The sequence below is a fragment of the Fukomys damarensis genome, unplaced genomic scaffold (assembly GCF_012274545.1).
Source record: "Fukomys damarensis isolate Sample0158 unplaced genomic scaffold, DMR_v1.0_HiC HiC_scaffold_38, whole genome shotgun sequence".
Taxonomy (NCBI): Eukaryota; Metazoa; Chordata; class Mammalia; order Rodentia; family Bathyergidae; genus Fukomys; species Fukomys damarensis.
In genome coordinates this window covers 17,851,636-17,877,630 of record NW_022900950.1, presented here as the reverse complement: position 1 = coordinate 17,877,630, position 25,995 = coordinate 17,851,636, and the positions used below count along the sequence as shown (strand labels likewise).

Genomic DNA, 25,995 nt, shown 5'->3' with positions numbered 1-25,995 from the left:
TTTTTTTTTTTTTTTTTGCTAAAGGTCACAATTCAACTCCCACCACTCTGGTAACTCATTCCCCTGACAATTTGTGTATGAAGTGATACAACTTCTACAGCATTACTGCTCTACTTACCAATCACACAGCTACTAATTCATTCACGCATGGCAGCACAGTAGTTACATCAGGGTATATGCCAACTTTCTAAGGAGGCTGCCCAAGGAAGCAGCTACTGTGAGGTGCTCTGGGATGGTTAAGAGTATGCTCCCCTCACCTTAAGTAAGAGAGGGCCCTGGAAGTCCCTGTGTATCACTCATAGTCTACTGGGTGGAGGTGAGACTAGGGTAGACTTTTGTGTGTGACCCTTCTGAGAAGTCTAAGAGGCAAGGTGCAGGCTGGCTAGCCCCTCTGTACCCATCCAGTCACAAAGACTGAGACTGGTAACAGGACCAGTCTGCTAAGTGACCCCGGCCCCTAGTTTCCCTTCGTATTCTCCATAAGTGGGGTTTGGGGTGGGGTAGAAAAATATAGGGAGATTTGGAAGTGGGGATGAAATTAGAAGAAACATAATGTAAGGAACAAGAACCTGAAACTTAAATTAAGCTCTAAATTGGAACAACTGCCCAGGACTGGACACTGGTTTCTGAACTGTGTACTGTATGTTGGCACCTAAAGCAATTAGAGGGCTTTTACTTATAAAACAGTGACAAAAGGTCACGTGACTTCCTGAGTTCTCTTCCCGGGCTCAGGGTTACTGAGCAAAGTTAAAGATATGTTAATAAAATTGATTTAGGAGTATGTACCTTTCATTGTGCTCAGCAAATAATGTGAGCAATTTTTCCCAATAATAAAAAATATTAATAATTTCACCTCACAAAATTATTGTTAATATTCTGGTATGTATTGTTTTAATCTTATTTCCTCAACATTGGCATGTTTAGCATATCATATGTTTTCTTACAGTGACAAACATCCATTTAGTCAAGTTGTCCAATAGCTTTATTCCTTAGTATAAGTTTGTTAGTGATCAGAAGTTTCAATAATGAGAGAGGGATGGGAACATCAGTTCAGTCAGCGGTAGAGCATTTGCGTAACATGGGCTGAACTACCAGTACTGCAAACAAACTTAAGATAATAACAACAACAGTAACAAAAATAAACAAAAACTAAAAAGGAAAGCATTGCTTTGTGAAAAAAAAAACAAAACATCCTGAGCTGGATAAATTATTTTATTTGATTGGGGGTGGGGAGCATACTTGACCAAGAACTCACCAAATAACAATGTCATTCCGAGTAGCCAGTTAAAATGACCTAATTTCCCTTATTGATTGGCACCATTTAGAAAGTTTTGGTTTTCTAGAGTGAGGTGGGGAGGATCTCCAATGTTTTGGTTTTGCCTTCTTTACCCAAAAAGGAATAGAGTATGTTCAAGAATTTATGCTGCTGGGAATAAGTCCAAAACCTAAAAATAAAGCTGAATTTATAGCACTCTCTTTGAAAATTCCACAATAAATTAGGTACTTACTGGACTATTAAGGATCATCAGGCACTGGTCAAAGTGGTGGTGCTCCATGATAGAGTGGCAGTAGAGCTGGGCAAGGGGGTGTTCACTCCTAAAACATATTTCATTGAAGGAAGAAACATCATTGTCCAAATATATGCCAGCTGATCAATTCACTCCTATCATTACTATTATTATTATTATTATTATTATTATTATTATTATTATTATTATTGGACTAAACAAGAAGGCACTTCGCAAAGCTAATCAAACAATTTTCTGTTCTGCTGAGAAAAAAGGGAGGTAAGCACTGGGAAATAAATACAAAGAGTCAAATTGTTTTCATCTATCAATAATACAACTGCTGCCATTTTAAAGTATGAACAATTTCACAGGTTTTAATACTGAATAAGACCAAAGATGTAAAGAACAAGGGCAAAGCTAATTTTCTTAAGACATGGAAACTGGCTGGAGGATGTGGGTCGCTGGGGGTGTAGCTCAGCACAGCCTATCTCCTTGACTCGTGGCTCCCTTGACTCTCTCTCTACTTTTCATCTGCCACAACATGAGCAGCTCCCCTCTGCTGAGCCACTCCACTATGTTATCCTGCTTGGGAGCCAGCCCATCATGGACTGTAGATGTGAGCCGAAAGAAACATCTCCTCCTCTAACTTCGCAGGTGTTGAGTATTATGTCTCAGCAATGAGGAAAGTGACTAAGGCAATGTGTAAATCATACCATACCAATAATATTTTTCAGTGCCTAACTGCAATTGACTTAACATCTGAATCCAGTTCACATGGTAACTTTTTCTCTGAAGTAATGCTCAGGATGAGGACCAGCTTATTTACACATGCACAGAACAGAACAAATGCGGAAGATGGAATTAACTGGGGTAATGACAGGCAAAGGGGCCAATGAGTGCACAGCCCCCTTGGAAGGAGGAAGGAGCCCACTGAGTCAGTCCTGTGTGTAGGACTGGGTTATGTCAGTGTGTGATATCCTGCTAGCTCTCTAATCTGAACTCAGGGGAGCTGTGAAGACCCTCTGGCTGAGTCAAGAGGGGGAAGGATGTTATTATGTGTAGGACAGTCACAAATCAAATGCTAAGGCTTGACACAGTTTTCCATCTCAGTTCTCACGACCCTCGACATGTGTTTATCAAACAAGTTTCACTATTCTTCAAAAGAAAAAAAAATTCTGAAAATCTGTTTCTCAAATTTACAGAAAAGAGGGTATATGAACTGTGAAGCACCCACCAAAGAATTAGGACCATCTGAGTTATTGTTTTACTCTGCATTTGCTTTATAAATGTGATGCTGTTGTTGAGAATAGGGAAACTACCCATGGTAGAAGCAGTGTAATGTCAGAAAAAATGGAAAAATGAGAGAAGCTCGGGGAAAGCAAAAGCAGTGGAATAAAAATATAGGTGAGAGAATTGGTAATCTCACCAATTCCCCTGGTTAAACTATCACCTCTGTTGCGAACTCATTGCCCTGATTAACTCCTGCCTGCTCGTCTTCTTTCCCCTTCCATACTGAATAATCTGTACTGTGGATCAGGCTCTGTGCTCGTTGTTGGTGGACAGAATGAAGGAATGGAGAAACCAAGCAGATTGAGAAGAGGCAGAACCTGTTGGAAACAAGACTGAGGATATATAGCCTCCTGGGAGGTAATTATGAGACCATTGGGAAGCTTCTAGTGTCCTAAATAAATGAGCCTGGGTGAAGAGGAGGGTTTTCTGAGAACTGCTCAGGAGGTAGACTGGGTAGGCTTTGGCAGTGGACCCAGATTAGGAGCGAGATGAGGGAGATGGAGGGAAAAAGACTGGATGCTAAACTTCCTTGGGCAGCCATATGGACAAGGAGCTTCCTGACCCAGGAAAACAGGTGATTACAGATGGAGGTGAAGGAAGAGATGCTGGATAGTCAGATCTTTTGGTTTTATGGTGCCTGAGAAATGTCCCACTGGATATAAATGCTGAATTTGGGTCTGGATTGGGGATATAAATTTGTGATGCAGCAAAATGCAGGTGGTTATCCCAGTGATGGTGTCAGATGAGATGATCCAGGGAGCTGGCCTGTAATGACAGTGGCCCAAAACAAACAGAATCAACCATGTTTCTTTTGAACACTGCTTTTATTCTATAGTCAGTATTTTGGCAACACTACTTTTGTCATCACTCAGATTAGATATGTTAAAGTTGACTTTAACATAGCAAATGCCACTTTTCCTATTCCCTTTACTTAGAATAAAAAGAAAATTTTTATCTGGTATTCTCATTTATGTGAGAAATTTAAGGACACACAATTAGTTTATTATCAACTTTATTCTGCCAAATATTAGCTGTTTAGAAGCCTATTGGCCTGCTGCGATATAAATCAAATCTCTTGAATTTCTTGACATTTGTTTCCCCTGTTGGTAAAAATTTCCACTTATTGAAAGCCTGTAACAGTGATGGCGAAAAGCTTTCAGTGTTACAAACAGCTCACTGTGACATGAATGCCACAGGTTGGCAACCACTGCAGGCACTCAGGTAGTTTATGATATTTAATTTTTACAGTAATCAAGTATAGGACACTTCCCTTGGCCACATCAGAATCGTCACCCCCTGCTTTTGCATTCCCACTTTAAGAGGTTTCAGGCAGGGATCATTCAGAAAGCACCTCACCCTGGCTCATTCTTGTACCTCTCAGGCCAGCCCTGAAGCTCACCCACTCACAGCCGGTACACAGCACAGTGTTCTCTGTACTCACACCTCTTCAACCTGGGAGTGTGGTGGCACTGAGGTCACCTCTGACTGGGGCATGGGAGTTTATGGAGAAGCTGCCTTTTGTCTTGCGGGTGAACATTTCTAGGTCTCATTTAATAAGAACCATTACAGCCACATAGCAGGGTTGAGCACCAGTTGCTTGTATGGGTGGACATCTGGTTGTCTCATGCTTCTACTGGATTTCCCTCCTTCCATTTCATTCCCAGTCCTGTTTCCTGGGTCATATTCATGTATAAGCTACATGCCCAGCAACTTCAGTCTCAAGCCATATATCTTCAGATAACTTGGTCTGACATTGCTCTAAAATGGGCATTTCTGTAGTTGTTAGATGACTCCAGGTTAGGAGAGATTATCTAACCAGCTCAAGGATGGTATCGCAGAGCTGGAATTGAAACATATCCTCTTCCCCAAACCACAGTGTCTCACGACACCACAGCACCCACTCATTGACCCAGTCAGGAGCCAGACCAGGAAATGCAATTAGGTGACCGTGACACAGACAAGTTGGAACTTCACATGCACAATACATTTTTCGGATGATGCTGAAAGGACTGTTTCCCATTAGAGAAAATTCTTGGCTTGTCAGATAGACAGATGCAAATCATGTTTGTCTTTACTTGCATTCTAAAAATACAGATTTATAAATCAATAAAAGGGTGACAAATGCCTCAGATTTCCTGTTTACAAAAGTATGCATGGAAATCAATGTACTCAACATCCTGTTGCTTTTCACTCTTTCAAACATGAGGCTGATTGCCTCACTACTTGAAGTTACACCAGAAAGACCTATTTAAGTCACCACTGCGGCTGGATTTTATTCCCACTGATGTCAGTGAGTGTTAATGGACCAATACATTCTCTGTTTACCTCCATCCTGCACAGCACTGATTCATCTCTCAGACTGGAATTAGGATACCCACATAGAAGTCAGACCAATATTCTAGAAAGCCTTAGAAGTCAATTAGAAAAATAAGTCCTGTGAAAAAAACGATCCTGCCATGCCAGTCTTCCCCCTTCACCAACACTAACTCTAACAGTATCTAACTGTGATACTGTTTCTCACTCACATGTATTACCCTCCACTCAGATATCTACAATTTCATTGTAACCTATGTGAATGCCACATAGTTCTTTACATCAACATTTCTCTCCAAATCTACTGTCTTCTTCCACCAATCAGAAGGCATTTTGCTTTCCCTTTCTCATTCTCTGTAATCATGATGCCATAGCCTTTCAAGCCGATGATTCATTTGACTTTTTGACCCCAAATTTCTTTGACCTCTTTACACTAATAGTTGTCTCTTTTCACATCAACAACAGACACGGGCTCACTTTGTACCACACTACTGGATGCCACGAGGCATAGTATCTTGGCTCTCCCTTAATCCACAATAGCACAAGGCAAGTCCTTGTGTTATTATATATGTTCAAATATATATGAAGTCCTAACTATCATTACAAGCATCTCCTATGAAACAGCTAAGCCCTGAAGAGTATTTACTAAGTATTCCAAGCATTTCAAATTTATTTGTATTCCCTTAGTCTTAACAAAAAACCTGAGATGGGGACTCTCATTATACAGAGAAGGAAACAGGGACAGAGGTTAAATGGCTAGCGTGAGGTCCCATGATGAGAGAAGGAATTAGACTCTGAATGGAAGCATCAAATGTTATCCATCATGATCACCACAGACACTGCAAGGCTGCAAGGTAGAAGGACTAAAGAGTTCCAACTGTCACACGATACGGGCTATATTTAGATATAACACCTGCTACTATTACTATGACATTCTGACTAAGTAAACTTGTACTATTCCCCTGCCAGTGATGAGGATCGAACCTAAGGCTTCACGCATGCTAGACAAATGCTCTACCACTGAGCTTGATTCCCAGCCCCTTTTTATTTTTTAAGACAGAGTATCACTGAGGCCCATGATGGACTCAACTTGCCATTCTTCTGATTCAGCCTTCCAAGTAGCTAGGATTTTAGGCTTGCGCCTGACTAGAACTTGCACTTTCATTTCTATTCAGATCTCCAGTTTCTCGTGACCTCAGTAATTACCTCACTTCTTGATAAGTTCCTAAACAGTTTGAGCTTTGCAATTTATGATTATAAGCTTTGATCAGTCCCGTTGTAAGTCTCTCAGATGCTGCGGACTCTCAATTCCACTGAACCACCCAGGGCCCCAGCTCCCTCCCGCTCCTTCCTCGAGACCAGAGACCAGGCATAGAGCGAGTTCAACCGGACAGACATCCACAGCTTGATTGTGGAAATATTACTTTTCTGGTTTTATGCCACTTCTAATCTTGAAAAAAAATTCACCAGATGATTTAGCCTGTTCTGTCTGCCCACTCATTTATGATCTGCCCTCTGCCAAGCCTCCTTTTCCATCACCCTTGCCTTCTTCACTTCCTCCCAACACACACAGGCCAACTTCCCTGCTCTTCTGCTTTCACCACCTCTGAGCACATTCTTGGACTAGAAGTCATGATTTTTCTTCTTCCTTCATGCATATAATAAACTGTTCAATGTTAACAGATTTTTTTCTTCTTCTTCCTTATCTTTGTCTCTCACCTGTCCTGCTAAAAAAGATTTCTAATTGAGCTCTGTGGTTTTAATTTCTACCCTTTTACCTTGAGGCTTCATTTGCATCTTTCCTTCTAAATGATGTCTTTATTACATATGACAGTGGTTCCTTGGCTTTTACTATCTCAAATGTAAGATGCACTATTCCATTTTCTAGCTCTCTGTCAACAGGGTCTTGTACCTTCTACTGTCCATCATTTGACATTTCATCTTTAGTCACTGTGAGCCACCTGCCACTAATCAGGCTAACTAACCATCATCCCATTTAAAAGTTAGTTTTCTTTGCATAATAGTTTAAGCATCTGATGAACTCTGGACACAGAATCTTTTATAGAAGATAGTGCTTTATATGGGAATGTTTATGGTACTTTTATTTGCTCAAGAATCCCCCGGCTAAAAAAAAAATCCCACACTAAGTTATCATTCATTTACCAGTAAGAAAAAGTTTTTAAAATCTCTGGAAAAAAATCTTAGTTTCTTCTAGTCAAACCACAGGGATGTAGGAAGACATAAAAGTCTCCAAAACTACTTTATAAAAAAGTTATTATTACTTGGTTGAAGTCAGCTTTGTGGTGCAAGATTCTGCAATCTATGACCTTTTTCCCAGGCCTTTTTTTTCTTTTAAGAGAGAAGATGACGTTTCGCCAGATGTTTTTTCTGTGTAATTATTTTTAAATAAACAAAGGAAAAAATAGTTGAGTGTTGTTTTTCATTTGTCTTCACTATACACAGAGCACCACGGCATGTTGGTGCAATCCACACTCTGTCTATATACTAATAATATGGGGCTCAGTTTCAAGCCAGGCAGGGTCATGGCCCGGGCTCACTGATCTTTAGGTCATGCTGATTATGAAACACCACAGAATGCAGCTTGACTATGCCATGTCTTGTATATGATTTTTCTTCCATAATGGCTCTCAGTGCCGATGTGAGGCTCAGGATTGCAATCACATGACCACGCACACAGACTAAGGACATGTCATCCAGTCAGTTCTTCAAAACATTTAGGCTTTCAAGAGGAAACAATCAGACTGCGGTACTTAGACGAGAGCCATCTTTTCCCATCAAAGGTCAACATGTGACATAGTTCTTTCATTACTACAATTCCCTTTACATGAAGTTTTCTGTTTATTTGGATAAAGGGACTGTGATTACAGAGCTTTCTGAAATCATGATATCAGACATCTGGAGTTTCATTAAGAGATCTATCTACTAGTTGAATCATCTGCATATTTAAAAAGATGCTCAGTAGGAAGCAATTTCACCTGTATAAGGTAGACTTTCTAACCATGAGTAGTTCAGACTGGCCTTGAACTCAACCTTCTGAGTGTTACAATTACTCCATTTTACAGATCAGAAAATTAAGATGTAGAGAAGACAGCACCCTTGTCCAAGACCACCCAAAAATTGGTGGCAGAGCTGGGATTTGAATCCAAAACTGACTATAAAGCCCAAGTTCTCCAATACTGTGCTCTAGTGTCTGCATTAGGATCCAAAACCTTTTCCACCAAAGTTTTACTCAGCGAACACAGCCATGCTAAACAATTCCCAAATACTACTTATTCTACCTCAGGGTGAAATTCTATCCCCTCTAAATGAGTCTTAATAACTTACTAAGAAGCTTTTAAGTTCTTTTATATATATTTTTAAACTTCAGGCCTGAAACATAATCAAAATAGCATTAAACTTACATTATATTTTCCATTTCCATTAAATATAACCAGAGCAGTTATGGGAGCTTGATCAATTGAAATTTTGAACCATCACTTGTTTCCCCTGTGGCTTTAATTTTGAAAAACACAGCTCTACAATTTAAGGGCCATATTTTTTTGTTCAGCTGGGTAATCCATCTTACCGCTGGATATATGAGTTGTTCACACCACGGTGATCCAAATCATGGCTGAGTGCAGCAATCAGCAATGCAAGTATCTCTAGGTCGGTCAGCTTGTTCTGCATTGTCAGAGGCATTGGAGGAAAAGAAAAAGATACATTTTGGCAAAGGGCATTTTACTACTTTTTTCAGTGATCTATTTTTGTTTTTCTCAAGGCTTTATGTATATCTACGTAGTCACAAAGGATTCACCCTAGACTTCTGCAGAGAATCAGCTGTACTTTGTCTTTCACAGTGGGATTACTGTAAACATCACTTATCAACAGACAAAGCTGAAACGCCTCCCCAAAGAATAGTCTACTTCCAGTAAAATCACATTTATTTTTCTGTGCTAGGGATCAAACCCAGGGACTCATATGTGCTAGGCAAGCTTCCTACCACTGAGCTATGTGGCCAGCCCCAATATCACTAATTCTTAATTACATGTATGTGGAAAAATCATAATAAGCTTTGAATAATCGCTTTTTGTCCTTTGTTCCCTGCAGATCGTGCTTCATTGTGTGCTGTGAGTTGTTGTTTCCTCAAACAAGTGCAGATGATGTGACTATTACATAAAACAATGGAAGATGATTGGGAATAAAAGTTTAGCTTTCAAAAGTTGCATCATGTATTCCCAGACTAAATTTGGGTTATTTTTAATATCTGCCATTTGTGTTTTCTATACTTTTTCCCCTCTGTTATTAATAAAACACAAGTCATTGTGTCAGCTCTATTCTGCTGTGATTCTTAGCACTGCAAATAGGTTTTAAAGCAAAACCTTTATTTATTTACAAAAATTATCATTTTTTTATTTCTCATAAAAAGCAAGGACAGTTTTCACAGTGATAATCCTCGTAACCTCTGCATACTCTAAACAAGTTTATCCTATTGCTTATCAATGTTTGCTATGGCAGGAAAATACCACTATGTTGTTTCATATGGCTTCTTGGATAATAATTTGTGTGTTTGTTTATGTGGTGATGGAACCCAGGGCTTTGCATATGCTAGGCAAGCACTTTACCATACCAGTGAGCTACACTCCCAGACAAATCATTTCCATTAGATTTAGTCAGTTACAATATGTAATAGAGAATAACGTTTTTAGAATTTGTTTTTAAAAAAGAGAAAAATCTGAATTGGAGCAGTTATGTGACAGATGTCTGAAATCACTTACCTAGAATAACTAGTTGATTTGCACTGAAGTTAGAATCTAAGGATAGAGATATGGAAAAATGTGGTGGCCTAGCAAGGAATGAATTACTTGAACATTTTCTGCATTGATCTTCCTTTTAAATAGCCTCTGATCAATGTATATGAAAACAAAACCTTTTCTTTGAAACAGTAAAAGTATGTGAGTGGTCCTGAGAAAATACCATGGAGAACCCTGGGCCTCTCATAAAGCCAAGTTTGAGACTTGGGTGGTTTTTGAAGAGTGTTACTATAGAGCAGGTTGAAGGTGACATGAACAATATGATACTCATTTTCTGTGTCATTTTCGAGGGACATTTTTGTTTTCCCAAAGACAATTAAAATATAATATGAAGTGCTTGCTTTAGCAGCACATATACTAAAATATAATATGAAGTTATTTTGTCATGTATATTATATATGAAAGTTAGAAACTAAATATCTTGTCATATTAATCTTTAACAAATCATGATTTACTGTGTAGGCGGCAGTAAGTTATTTTCAATGACCATTAGTGCACATTAAAAAAAAAAAACATGTTCAATGGTTGATTGCTAGGTAACAAGATATCTTAAAGATATGAGCAGCTCTAAAAAGTACCTGGATTTTGCCAGCTTTTAGGGTGGCAAATATAAAAAAAAAACTTAACATGTTCTATGGTTGATTGCTAGGTAACAAGATATCTTAAAGATATGAGAAGCTCTAAAAAGTGCCTGGATTTTGCCAGCTTTTAGGGCAGCAAATAAAAAAAAAATTAACATGTTCTATGGTTGATTGCTAGGTAACAAGATATCTTAAAGATATGAGCAGCTCTAAAAAGTACCTGGATTTTGCCAGCTTTTAGGGTGGCAAATATAAAAAAAAAACTTAACATGTTCTATGGTTGATTGCTAGGTAACAAGATATCTTAAAGATATGAGAAGCTCTAAAAAGTGCCTGGATTTTGCCAGCTTTTAGGGCAGCAAATAAAAAAAAAATTAACATGTTCTATGGTTGATTGCTAGGTAACAAGATATCTTAAAGATATGAGCAGCTCTAAAAAGTACCTGGATTTTGCCAGCTTTTAGGGCGGCAAACATGCACTGAGCTGTATTGAAGGCATGCCTCCAATTGTGATAGGCCACATTCTTCCGATAATTCTTCTTAACACTTAGAATCCATCTGCAAAGAACCTTTAGGAAATAAAATACAAGGAAACAATAACTGTCAACACTTATCATACACTGCCTGCCTCCCAGGCACAGTAAAAAGCATTCACATTTCATCCTTGTGACTGTGAGGGAGGCAGCAGTATTTTGATCCTTTAACAGCTGAGGCAACTTGGGGGTGGGGCCAAGATTCAAACTTGAGCAGTCTGACTGCAGAATTCCACATCCTAAATTAGATGTAAAATACACAACATCTCCAAGAAAGGTGTGTTTGGCACAGGAAGGGCACTGGCTAACTTTTTACAAGCTATTATGTCCCTGTATCCTCAGTTCAGAGAGTCTAGAAAATCACATACACATGCATTCACCTTTAGGGAGCAAGTTCTTCAAGCTCCCAAGCTGTGTGCTTGCAAAGGTGTTCAAGTGCAAGGCTCTGAGGGTGGACTGGGGACAAGGTAGGCAGCACATGTGCAAGCACAAATCGAGCTGCGAGTCCTAAACCATCATTAATTAGATATTTGCCTTTTTAAACTATGCTGAAGTATCAAACACAGTTACTTCTGGGCTATGAAGAAGTAAAAAAATTTAAGATAACATATGAAAAATAAAGCTTAGGGGTCCATTTGGAAAAAATGTACTTTAAAAGATGATAGGCCAGGTTGTTCAGCAAGTCTCACAGTTGGGTTTAATCCAACTTCCAAGTGCTGTATTAAATAAAATCCCAGGGACTCACGGACCCAAAGCATGGTTAGTCTGTCTTTGTTTTAGCATCAGACTCTACCGCTTTTCAAATCTGAATGATTTGCTATACTTTTGGGGTTTTGTAAAAAATAAATCTGTGCTTCTCCTCGCATACATCAGTGTGTATGCTCCAAACAGAGTACTACACAGGGGAGTACAGAAATAGGAGGGCAACGGTTGTTATTTGCCAATATTCACACACTGTGACTGGCTACAGAAGGTCACAAGCAAGGCTTCATCATTGTTGCTAGACTAGGTAAAGAGGATTTGGCAGGAAATCAGTGCTTTCCCATCTTCCCTTTGTTTTTTAGGTCTTTTTTGTCTCTGTTCTGTAACTTAGTTCATAGGGAGTTCTGATGACAAAGAACATGGGTGTCCCTTAACCTCTCACACTCTGAGTTGTATTTCAACTAGAAAATTTCTTCATGCCTCAGACTGGCATGTATTCACCCTAAGGTTTGACCATTCCTGCATATAGTCTGTCATGAGGATGTCTGATCCTTGTATGAGAAATTTAAATAAAATCTGTAAGTTTTCTTTGATATGTTTAGAAATTATAATGGCATACTGTAGAAAATTACTTGTAATTTTTTGAAGCAATAAAAAATCCCCAGAAATTTAACATATGGACATATATTTTTGTTACTTCTAAATTTATAGATAATTAAATATGCACATATGCTATAGAATTGGAGTGACCAAATTGACTATATGAAAACATAATTCCTAATAGACCACTATGCATCTTAAAATGGACTTAATAGAATCAGACAACTCAATGGCTACAGTTATTAGTAATTACATTTAAAAATACAGTTTAAGATACTATCATCAGGTTGGTCCGAACAGCACACAAGAAAATTCAGTTCAGCTTGTACGTATCTGGCAATATTGAGATGTGTGGTAACATGGTGTTTTGTACAGGCCTATGGAGCAGTCATTCGCAGCATAGATTAGATAGCTACAGAGAATGCCTTCAGTAATACGGAGTCTTCAACAGTTAAGGAGGCTTCCGTGATTGACACACTCAAGGTGTCATGCAAACAAGGGAAGAAAGAAACTAAATGGAGCACAGCACCTTTCTGGAAACCCAATCCACAGTGAACGTAGGAGAAGTTTGTACTTAACTACAGAAATCAACATAACAAATTTGTGGGAACACGAATTTATGAACTGCAAACAGTAGTGTAAAAGGCACAAAGTCAACCCTAGAGCTCTCCTGCAGAGATTTTTTAGTCAGGCGTTAAGGAAGAGAGGAGTATGTGGTGGCGTAAAATGCAGCAGACATAATTCAGAGGATAATGCACATAAAAGACAGAAGTTGAACATAAGTATACATGCAGACTTGTTGGACCAGAGACAAGGGTCTGCTTCAGAGATTGGCAAGAGGCATAGCTGCGACCATTACAGAGTAACTCAAGTTTCTGAAGTCAAAGTGGAGATTTAAAGCTCTACTTTTCAATATGAAATACTCTATCAGGGCGGCTTGTTAGAGAAGATGTTAACATCTCTAGCAATAGCATTTTAATTTTATCATCTTAAAATTATACTGACAAAAATATCAGAAAAAAAACAAATCAAAAGAGGCAGTAAGATAAGAAGACCAATCAAAGTAATTGTAATGGTCAGGCTGATGCGGCCCAGAGTTGGAATAGTGTTTATTCAAACCAAAAAGGAAAGTACATGAATTAGACACTGAGAAGAAATATTTTCTATAGATAAAAATCCAAGCAAAGTTAAGAATAAAGATTGTTACAGAAACTCTGAGTGATTATCTTCCTTATTCGACCCTCAAATGCCATCTAAAAAGTAAATAAGACATCAACTTATTCTGGGCAGGCCATTTCAACCTTTCAAGAGAATTATTACAAGTTTCCAGCAAGGAGCTCTCAAAAGAACTGAAAAGGAGCAGAGATGTTATCAGATAGAATTGAGATTCTCAAAGCTCTAAAGCAGATCTTCACACCATTAATAGATGAAGCCTTAAAAATAAGCCCTAGAGCATACTGCAGAAAAATATGATTGTGGTGACAGCCTTAGTAAAATGGCCTATGAATGGGAAAACTGACATGTACTCTACACCTGTGTATTAAACAGAATATCAGACACAAGTATACATTTGCATACAAATATCACATAGATGAATGGATGTCATGGGCCTCACACCAGGAAGTAACACCATTAACTCTAATTCACTGAAGAGGAAATGAAGAATGTGAAAGATTAATCACCAAGGGAATATAAGCTGATCACAGGATTATTTGCAACTCAAAATCCATGTTGCCTTGATTTCTTCACTTATAAAATGGGGATATCAATAACAATTAAAGGACCTTTCTCGAGAGTTTGTTAAAGTAAGTAAATAAAAGAGGGAAGTATTATTAGTCTATGGACAGTTGTTTGTGGTTTTGATTGAAGAAATAGTAATACAAACTCGTTAAATTTTACAAAGAATTAGATTTGCACCTCCAGTAGTACTATATGAAGCTATGCTAATTTTAGCAATGTTTAGTCACCCTTAGTTTTCTTTCCTAAATGAAAGGCCTTTTAGAACAAGAAGAACTCATGGATGAAATGTGACAAAATGCTGAGCATACAGAGGGCACTGAATAACATTATCTTGTATGAATTACTAGAAAGCTAAAAAGTGGAAGGCTTCAAGATACTTAAATTTCCAAATATGTACAAGGAGAACAGATAGTCAACTGATTAAAAAATCTTTAAAGGCAAAGTTGCTGAAGAATTGTCCTAAAGAGCTCTTTCTGTTCTGTGTTTGTTTGTTTGTTGGTAGTGGTATTGAACCCAGGGCCTCCCATCGAAAGTTCTTTCTTTATTATTTTTTTTTATTTTGAGATAGGGTTTTACTAAGTCAGTTTGATCTGAACTTGCAGTTTTCCTGCCTCAGCCTCCCAGAGTTTGATAACCGGCCTGCCTGGCCTCTCTTATACTCCCAACCCCTCGTGTTAGCAATCAAACCAAAGGCTTGAAGATTGCATGTTAGACAAGTGCTCTACTTCTGAGCCACATCTAACCTGTTTTGGAGAAAAGCCTTGCTAAGTTGCCAAGACTGGTCTTGAACTTGCAATCCACTGGCCAAGCAGCTAGGATTACAAGTGTACATCATCACTTCTAGGGTGCCCTTACTCTTTGATTCTGTATACACTACCACTGTGAGACAAAACAGAATTCTTGGACATCTCCAAACCTATATTACAAGGTATTAAGTCTTGCTATTCTCTGAGAGGCAATTAAGGCAACCAACAGGGTTAAATAAGTTTTCATCTTCATCCCGGGTGACCCTGTTCCCGCTAAGAGTCTGGCCTCACATCAAGTGCCTGTACTCTCTCACAGCCAGAGCAGCTCCCTCTGTTTTGGTCCTTGTCTGTACATTGTTATCACAACCTCTGAAACTGGATCGTGTTACTTCCCTGCTTAAAATTCCTCAGTGATTCACATTATTTTCAGGATGAAATCCAGATTCCTCTGAATGGCTTACAAAGTTCTATCTAATTTGGTTCTTCACTTTCTCCCCAGTTTCTCTTCTCATCACCCTCATCCTTGACCAGCTCATCTGTCCTATAACCCTGCCTCTGCTGTTAGCAACATACTCCTTTATTCTTTGACCTGGGGCTTGATATGTGGCAGGAGCCCAATAAATGTCTCTTTGCTGGTTGACAGTTTGCACGAGATGACAGTAAAATGGTCACTGAAATGTAAAAAGCCCTATTCTATACCACTGTCCAACACCAATTCTCTCTTACAGAGAACATGAGCATGTGTGCCCTCTCCACAGGACTTCATTGCCTCCTACCTCATATTTCATCTGGAAGTTCTGCACAAGGTTGAGGTCAGTGAACATTCGAATTGTGCACAGTGCTGTTTCCAGATCTGACAGCTCAAAGTCACTGAAGCTGAAGTCAGTAATTTTAAGGGTCTGGGCAGATGGTACCACAGCAGCCTAAAGTAAGGTGAGAAGAAGAAAAGAAATAAAATTGTTAATTAAGCGCAGTGGTGATTCAAAAAGATTTTTCACTTAGCTATAGGGAAACCACACAGTGTATTTAGTTTTTCTTTTCAATGCCATTATACTTGGTATATAAAATGCATATGAAGGTCTATGCACTAAAGGTTTGGTCTTCAGCGCAGTGTGACAAGGAAGTTGAGGAACAAGAGGTGGAGCCTAGTGAGAGAAGGGAAGGTCATTGAGGGTACAGCCTTGATGGGGATACTGAATCCCTGGCTCCTTTTCTTCTCTTTCCCTTTCTCAACAACATGCCCCACTTTGTGCCTGCTGCCGTGATGTACTGCCTTGCCACAGGCCCCCCAAAAGGAGGCAAATGATCACAGACCGAAAACTCTAAAACCAAAGGCCAAAATAAACCTTTCCACTTTTTAAAACTGATTATTTTAAATATCTTGTCACAGTGATGAAGATCTGATTAAAACTAATGTAACACTCTAGAAATTTTTATTACAGGAGCAACTCATTTTATTTATTTATTTATTTAGGTACCGGGGAATGAACCCGGGTCCTTGCATTTGTGAGGCAGTGGAATCACTGAGCTAAATCCCCTGCCCACAACTCATTTAAAAAAAATTCTTTTTTAACAGACTGAGCCATATGGGGTAACTGAGCCATATGGGGTAACTAATATAGTTCCAGCTGAGGTAGGCAGAGGAAAAGCGAAAGTCACCATCCTGGTATTATACCTATGTATTATACCTGCATTGGTAACCCCAATGATCCAGCCCTTTTATACCTTCCTGGCTTGACTCACTCAATACATATTCATGGAGTAGACACTGTGGAACTTCTCTAATGCTATAAGGTGGGAGTCAAGTGATAAGCAAGATACAGATAATATTCCAGACATTCACATTTCATTTTCAGACTAGTCTTACGAAGTGGATACTCTAGGTCCATTGCTTTTGAGGTGCAGAAACTTAAGCATAAAAAAGTTCATTCTCTTGCTCATGGTAGCCCTATTAGATACGAAATGGAGCCAGGTCTCGAGTCCAGGCAAGCTGTCCAGCTCTCACATTGACACAGTATGTCCTCTGCAGATTACCAGAGCCTATCTGCACCACATTTGCTTTGCCCAGGCCTGATCACAACACCTACAGTGTCTACCTAATACAACCACTAACTTGGAGATTCTGCTGTAGTAGCTCTGGGATGGGCCTGGAAAAACTGGTTTTGATTTTTGGAAGAGGGATATGCTTCTTAATTGAAATCCTTGGTTTCGATTTTACAGTTAAATTAATTGTAGCAAATATCTATATTTTTTTCAAACATTCTGTGCTTTTTTTTTTTTTTTTAGTACCAGGGATTAAACTCAGGCCTTTGTGCTTCTGAGGCAGGCACAGAAACCACTAAGCTAAATCCCCAGCCACAGTGCTGTACTTTTTTTCATCAATGTTTCCTTTGTACCTGCTGATTTTTCCGTAAAGTACCTACTCTTTAACTCATAGATTCCTCTCCTAAGGCACAATTCCTATTCAACTAAGGGTCAAGTGCACCTCACAGACAGTCCCACCCTGCTGAATTACATTCAGTTCATCATAAATTGCATCTTCCTGTCTCCTAAACCATACTGGGATCTACAGGCAAGGTTATATCTTATCTACTTTTGAATCCACTGTGATTACGGATGAATAGTTTTAGTATTTTTTTTTAGAATGACTATTAAATGAATGGGAGGAAATAAAATCTCATCTTTGCTTAATGTGAGTCAATAGATTATATTTTTAAAGTCCCAAATCTTAGGAGGATGAAGTACATTAATCTGTGTTAGAAAACTGGAAGACCTGGCAAGGGCATCTCAATTTGCTTTGTTTGGTACTGATTCTTGTTAAATTATTGAATCTTTTATACTTCACAAAAATTGGAAAAATTTAACAACAAATCTCCAGGTTCGCCTGAAATATCATACTGAGCTCTGTTTCCATGAAGCAGTCACTGGCTGAGGCCAAGGAGCTCTGGCTTCCTCAGATCAAGTACAGCCCATAAAGGTTCTCTCCTAGATTATTGCTGGGCCCTGTGGGCCCTGTAATTTGCAGGAACCTCATTCCTCCATCTCTGGACCACAGAACTTGTCAGCACATTTTAAAGAGTTTTAACCGGATCAGACTGTGATTAATCTGATGAAAAGAGGCTTTTATTTTGGGGCAGAGAAAAGAAATATTAAGAAATTAGAACCAGATTTCCAAACTCTTAGATTTCCTATGAGTATCTGAGATGTCACTACTCCACTTTTACCTTCATCTTTTGTGAGTAAAATAGTCAAAATGGTAATATCTCATAGAGATATCGAGAGCTATAAATTTCCCTATAAATTTGAGGCTACTTGTACTTGCCCCTGCCCATGTTGGCCTTCAGATTTCACTTAATTACAACAGACTTGTTTAAGCTTTCAGGGTAAATTCATACTTTTTTCTTTCTTTTTTTTAAGGTAAGGTCTCACTATGTTGTTCAGACTGCCCTGGAACTCACTATGTAGCCCAAGCTGGTCTCAAACTCACAGTGATCCTCCTGCCTCAGCCTCTCGAGTTCTGGGATTACAGGCATTCGCCACCATGCCCAAGTTCATACGTTTAAGAATCTTTCCCCAAGACTAAATTCACAAGGAAATATGAATTTTCTGAAGTCAGTTCTATGGGCTGAAATAGGGAAAGAGAGACATGAAAATGTTTAGACAAGGGCCTTAGTGGTTTATGCTAGCCTCTAGCATTAGAGATGAAGCAGCTATGTGACTTTGGAAAATGTGGAGGTGGAAAAAGCCCGCCTTTTAACTCAAAGCAGATAACAGCTGCTTTCCCTAAACATATTTGCTAGACAGGAGAACAGATGTTTATTTTTCCCCTTAGGGCATCGTTACTTTTATGGCAGGAAGTTTTCTTTTTCTCCTTCCACAAAGTACATTCTACAAGCTGCAGAATACAGCAGCCAACTAACTAGCCCATGCCTCTCTCCATTCTGCATTAACTCTCAGCCTCGCTTGTTCGGTCATGTTACACCACGACTCAAACTTCCTGAGCTGACCCAGTGGGGACATGCGAACATTTTCCTTAAGAGTCTTGTGGTCAGTGATACAGAGGCTCAGAATTGTGGAACTGATTACTAATGAGGCATGAGAAAGTCAGAAATATTTTAAAACTCTTGTAATCTGCTTCTTTGACCATCACATGGAAATCCAACTTTCTGTTGGCTTTGGAGAGACTTAGGATAAACATGATTTTAAGTAAAACATGTTATTACTATTATTCTTCCTTACCATTTCATAAAGCAAATTATTGCACACTTTGCTAATAGTAGGGAACAAAGAATGTGGTATTTCTAAGCTAAGACATGTATATACAATTCTAGATTTGCATAGCTTCTCCTTTTAATAAAGGCTTTATTTGTTAGAATATGCAAGGTGAGATTTTTAAGTTTGATTTTTTTTCAGGAAACAATATAATTTACTCTCTTATAATCTTAAATACTAAAAGAAATGACATGGTTTAAAGATTCTGTATAATAAAATAATAAGGTATATCAATATCAATACATGTTGAAATATACAATTCAAAACCCCTGGAACTATAATGCCATCTAGTATCACTAAATGCTGCCTATGTCTTTACATAATAGTACAACACCTACAAAGTTTCATGTAGCAGCATTTAGATATTGTACTGCTTAATTCAAATATGGTTAGGCACTTGTAGAACTATAGTTTCAGTTTGTGTCAACGTGACAAAGTTTGGAACACAAAAAACAGACAAAACTCATTGGATTAAAGACTCAGCCTACCAAAGAGATTAGTGATACACACACACACACACACACACACACACACACACGATCAAAACTGAAATTTAAACAATGAATACTTAAGTTTTCAAAAATCTGTTTACGCTCCTGCTCTTTCAGCACATTTATCCCATTGTTCTTGCCACTTTCTAAAGCAGTTCTGAGGTCCTCTTGCACTTGTGTCTTTTCTTGCACTGTCATGGCTGCCTCCTTGTCCTGAATCAAGTTAAAATGTTTACCTTTCATGGTCGTTTGATTTTGGGGAAGAGTCCCATCAGGTGAAAAAGACGGATGTGGACACATCACGGTGTTTTTGTCGACAGAAACTGCTGCACCAGAAATGACATGTGACATAGAGCGCTGTCATGATGGAGGATAAAGCTGTCCACTCCTCAGGTCATTTCCTATACACACGGTTTCTTAAATGCTTAAAAAGCCTTTATAATATTCAGAATTCTCAGTAGTGTTTCTGGGTACGAACCCCTCTTGAACAATTCTATCAAGGTCAAAAGCATAGTCAACATCACTTTGAGGTCAGATTTTGACTGATGTGTTTTTTTGTTTGTTTGTTTGTTTGGTTTTGTTTTTTTGGTACCGCGAATCGAACTTGGGTCCTTGCGCTTGTAGGCCGGCCGTGGAACCACTGAGCTAAATCCCCAGCCCTGACGTGTTTTTTTTCACACCAGGAGAGAACTTAAGTGATTTCCACTGAGAACAATGAACTTTGATCAGGATCATAACCATAGACCCAAGTTTCATCTCCCATAAGGACATTTCTTAAAAAGCTGCAATCTCAAGAATGCTAAATCCATTGAAATGCATTGTTTGTGGTCCATGATTTATAGTACAATAAAACACACCTTCTTCTCAACCATTTCATATAACTTTACTGAACAAGTTGAAACCTTTCCACATATTATTATTGTTTTGATGTACTGCCTCTGGTAGTGAAGAGCCCTGCCTTTCTGTTGGATGGCAGATGGCATTCATTAGTTGCATATATATACATACATACATACATACATATATATATATATATATATATATATCACCTTGAGTCCTTTATTTCATCATTCTTGAAAATATTAAAAGAAAAATCAGCTTTGGGAGAGGAATCCACTGACTAAGAGTGGAACAGGAAATATCTTGGGTGTAGGATTGTCTTGGGCTACAGAATCAGTAGTCGGGATTTATAAAAATATTTCAACTTCTCAGGGATCTTAAATCAAAACCCATTGTTCTAAATGTATACCATCTGACTGAAAAAGAATTAAATATTAAATTGATCATCAGCTCATACAGTGTGAAATCAGCTACCAAATTTGTATTTCAGCATCAAATGCTTGCTGGTCATAAAAAGAAAACCTAAGGGCAAGGGAAAGCATGTGGTGAAAAGCGTAATGTTCTGATATTGTGCAGAAGTTATCACCCTGAACATGGTATTTAACCTCTCAGCCTACTTTTCCAAACCTGTAAGGTGAGGAAGTTGAAGTAGCCTGTCTCTAAGGTGTCATCTAAGGACTCTCAGGTTACGGAGCATTTGCCTTTGTGGCCACAGGGCTCTAGCAACTCTTACTGCCTTCTCCCTTTGAAACCAAAAGCCTTACTATGAGTGGCATCTGAATCTTGCAGGGATCTTCCCACATAGGGTCCATATTCCATCCCTGATTCTCAGTGGCACTGATGGGCACAGCCTGTCTTTTCGTTTTTTGGTTTTTTTCATCTTCTAATGTGCTTGATTCATACACATGGCCCTATTTCCTCACAGGTGGGAGAAGAGTGATTCTACAACTGCTGGTTTAAATAGAGGGGCCTCTACCTTCTGTGTGAGTATAAAGCAGGGTTAGACTAGATATGTGTAGCCTTTCTTCTTACTGCAACAAGGTTCTAAATGGAAAACTAAGCGTCCTGAAATTGCCATCTGTTTTAAGGGTGAACTAATACTCTTTCACTTACAGGACTCCTAAATTGTTTCTCTTCTGCCTATAATGCACACACTCACATTATCCCACAGCTAGCCCTTTCTCATTGTGTCTGTCTCTGCTGCATCACGGAAACATGCACTGGTCCCTGTGATAAATACCATAGTAAGACTCCATTAGTATCTATTTCAACCCTTTTTATTGGCTTAAAAAACACATTTCTCTGGCTTCCTTGCTTCTAGAGCTACAAATGGATTTGTTTCTCCAAAGGTATGCATTTGGAAGAAACTAACACAGTGCTACATAAGAAACTCATTGGGGGGGTGGGTAGAAGTGGATGAATTGTGGTATGAGCAGCACTTTCTGACTTCTGAATTATCCAGTGTGGTTAATTCTGGAGGGAGCAGGTAGCGTAATGGCTTTCTGAGTCTAGTCTGTGTAGAAGATCTCTTAGAAAGCTAGCTTAGCAGTTTTCTGGGACTCATTCCTGGGATCATTCATTTATGCTTCTAATACTTTGGTAGAACTTAATTATTTTCATCTAAAATAGCTAAAGTAGTTTTTATTACCCACAATCGAATCCTGATAATGCTTTGTTTGGCAATAAAAGTGCTGCAGGGGAAAGACTCTCAAGGTCAGGAATTTAGGTTTGGAGAGTTGACATGGATGTATTTGAAAGCAAAAGGGGATCAGGATTCCATCACAGCAGTGGCTCTCAAAAGTTTGATCCTAGGATCACTACCAGCAGCAGCAGCAGCATCTTGTAAAAATGCAAATTCACGGGCCTTTACTCAGACCTACTGGGTCAGAACCCTGGGAGTGGGGCTTGGCAGCTGCCTGATATAACAAGCCCCTACTGATTCTGATGAATGGTGAAATTTGAGAGCCGCAGCATCAGGGAGAAGTTATTAATAGCTGATGGCACTTAATAGTCTTTTAAATGATCACTTGTGATTACCTAGAATGAAATGCCTTTTTGTGGACCCAGTATTGATTCCCATGTCACAGTGTGAAGGGCAAAAACTGCGAAGTGGGTTGGCTGCTGCTTCCTTCATTGGAGGGATTAAAATAACGAAAATAAAGGGCCCTATTTTTGGTTGAAATCATGGTCAAGAAACTAACGTTTTTATAAGTGCTCCTAAAATATCCCTGTAGCACTGATGCAGCCCAAATCCAGATGTAGTCTTATCTTTCAGGTTGTTGAAATATAGTGTATGTTAAAACCACAGACTTGCTTCCTCTACGTGAAAGTTAGAATACTTACTAGGAAGGAGTAGAACACCAAGAAACAGAATTGGGGTGCTTAAAAAGCAGATTTGGATAATGACGTGTATCTCAGACCATTCACTTGACTCTAGTGTCTCTATCTATTTAATTTCACAATGCCATGAAACTCAGGTATAATTCTTTTAATGACTGTAATTCTATAGTATTTTGTAACAATGTTCCACATACAAAACTTTATTAATTATTGTATTTGGATTACCCAATATAATGCCCATCCTGAGTAGGAGGTTGATTAAATAAGTAAGTTTTTTTAAAATCATCAAACATTTGAGCCCAGTGTGGTGGCGCATGCCTGTAATCCTAGCACTCGGGAGGCTGAGGCAGGAGGATTGCTGTGAGTTTGAGACCAGCCTGGGCTACATAGTGAGTTCCAGGTCAGTCTCAACTACATAGTGAGACCCTGTCTCAAAAAACAAAAACAAAAAGAAAAATTAAAAAATAAAATCATCAAGCACCTAACTAGTTACGCAGAAATGTTCTCTGTATTATGTAGAAATGTTTCATATAAATTTAACTTGGTAAAGAGCTATGACATGAATATTAATATTAGTAATGAAAAACTGTGGTGGAAACAACAAATTTGTTGTGATATATGACTTATTCTTCATAGTTCAATTACTCGGTTTATTTACTTTTAAAAATATTTAATTATACTTGAATTTCTTCCTTCGCCTGCATAATGAACTTACTACACGATTAGAAAATCAGTTTCAGCTTGTCACAGTGTCATTAAGGTTTGATTCTCTCACTTTCAAGAAATGGAAAACAGAATGAAAAAGCAGTGGCCCAAATTTTTTCCACAAAACTTCCAAAAGTTAGCAGTTCTGGTAAGAAGATACCTAATGAAGTTAATAATGGATTATGCAAGTAGAGAATTGGTTACACTTTATGAACAACAGGTACAGATCTGTTCTAACACAAGATGATTTTTCTTTCTTTTTTGGTACCAGGGATCAAACTCAGGACCTTGTGCTTATGAGGCAGGTGGTGGAACCACTGAGCTAAATCCCCAGCCCCACAAGATGCTTTTTCTTCTAGTAAGTTTTCCACCTATCTGTATAATTTATTGAGTGCTCATTATTAGAATGGCTTATGTGAAAATCCTTGGAACATAAAGACCTAAAAGCTACTAAGAGATACTGAGAAGTGATCTCCCCACCAACATTACTACCACTATCAACAACTAATACTTAGTGGAAGTATATACATGAAAACTCTGGTTGCCATAACTCTGTAAGGTGAGTACTTTTATAATTCCTTTTTACAGATAAAGAAATTGTTGCACCAAGAAGTCACACCCTTGCTTGAGACCACAGTGCCCTTTAACATGGCTGATTGTATAGCTGGTTAGCAGGCTATTTTACATATTTAACCAATCATTAAATTATTTCTGTTTGTAGTAATTTTTAAGGGTAAAGAAGCAAAATCTGACAGAATGAACTTCAGGAACTTGATATATACATATATATATATATATATATGTATATATATATATATAAATGCTAGGTTACAGAGGTTATAAGCTTTCTGCAGGTATGAAAATGGTCTTGTAGAATCTATTAGTTGATTGATTCATTCATGCAATTACTCAACAAATCATAAATCAGATTCTTGTTGTATAATCAGTAGGTGATAGCTATTATTGCTAATCCTTATGACTGAAGAACTGATAGTCTGATGGAGAAGGTAAGACACATTTATAATTGAAAAACATAGTGTTTTAAGCATGGTAACAGAAGAAAGCTGGTAGTATATACACAAGTGGTCCCTAATGAGACAGCAACAGAGCTACTGTTAAGTCCTATTTCACTACCATTTTAGTCAACGAGAAGCTTTCCTGAGCTTTATCAATCCCTCAGGATGGCCCTTCCCTTCAACTATTTCTCATTATGAAGGCCACTCACACAATAGAAGGCCTCACGGTAGCCCCTTCATACAAGTATGGAGGTGCCTTTTTGATTAGGCAGTAGAGAAAACTTTTAAGATTTTGATTAGGCAGTAGAGAAAACTTTTATAATAGATGGGATGTCCTCCTTGAAACTCATAAAATATATATTCATGGAAAATACTACACGGGTAAAGTAAATATAATGGTCATTTCAAAATTATCGAGTTTCTTATTTTTGATAGCTGCCTCATGAAAAAGGATTATATTTAGCCGATAGTAAAGTCCCTACTAACTTCAGCAGGACATAATGACATGGGCACCTGGCTACATAATTTGCACCTTTGTGTATTCTCTACACAAAAAAATGGCACATTTCTATCAGGGGCATTTTGCCTGCCTTGGGTCTGAGGTATCAGATCTCAAGAGGCAAAATAAAAGCATGGAAGCAACCTCTCATAGCCAGCTATGAAGAAAAAGCTCCTATTCACAAGTTATTTATTAAAAAAAAGTCTGAAAAGGACTTTCTCTTTCATAAAAGGTCAAATTCTTCCAATTAGTTTCAGTGATTCACAAAGGCATTTTGTTTCATTATTCCTTGATATTCATTCAATATAAAGGTCAAGAAGAAAAGATATTTCACTCTCAGTCGTTCTTTTCTTTAGGAAAATTATTTTCAGGGATAAAATTAATACAAACTATTTGACAGGTTGTGCTGCGGCTGCTTTGATCTCCTCTCAGGTGCCCAACTTCTGTGTCAGCCCTGACCACGATCTTCCTCCTGGGGCCTCTTTCACAGACAGCAGCTTAGTTCCCACTTTCGAATAAATCCACTGTCACAGCCACCAGAGCACACAACACAGAAGGCGACTGTCTCTTGCCCTACTTTTAGAATACTCAAAAACCATACAAGCTATTCTACTTTCTTTCACCAAGAGGGAAGAGAACCCAAATATAGATGACAAAGAAATATATGTACATTAAAAGGGACATGAGTATGAATGTCATTGTGTGCAACCAAATCTACACACAGTAAAGAATTGACTAAAGCATACAGAGACCAGACTCATTCTTTCTTTAATAACTAGATCAGCATATAATCTTTTCCTTTTTTCTTACAATATGTAAGTGGATCCTTTCAAACCTCAGTAGGGAAGAAGCTCAGACTATAAAAATCTTGGATAATGAACTTAAGAGTTTTTCAAAATCATATACAGAAGGCATATAATAATGTCAATTTTAGGGGATTGAAATGGAGGTAAGGGAGAGGCAAAGGAGGGACAGGGGATGAGAAAAGGACTAAGATGTGTTAAGTAC

General features: G+C 38.4%; 1 protein-coding gene across 3 annotated transcripts in view; it reads right to left on the bottom strand.

The window, feature by feature from the left end:
• Pde5a (phosphodiesterase 5A) overlaps positions 1-25,995 on the bottom strand; it is a 118,604-nt gene that overhangs the window by 11,340 nt on the left and 81,269 nt on the right. For all 3 annotated transcript variants that reach the window (XM_010610820.3, XM_010610836.3, XM_010610828.3), the window contains exons 12-15: positions 15,601-15,747; positions 10,947-11,072; positions 8,698-8,792; positions 1,509-1,596 (exon numbers count right to left, since the gene is read on the bottom strand). In XM_010610820.3, the coding sequence (XP_010609122.1) occupies positions 1,509-1,596; positions 8,698-8,792; positions 10,947-11,072; positions 15,601-15,747 (456 nt within the window). The remainder of the gene's footprint in view (positions 1-1,508; positions 1,597-8,697; positions 8,793-10,946; positions 11,073-15,600; positions 15,748-25,995) is intronic.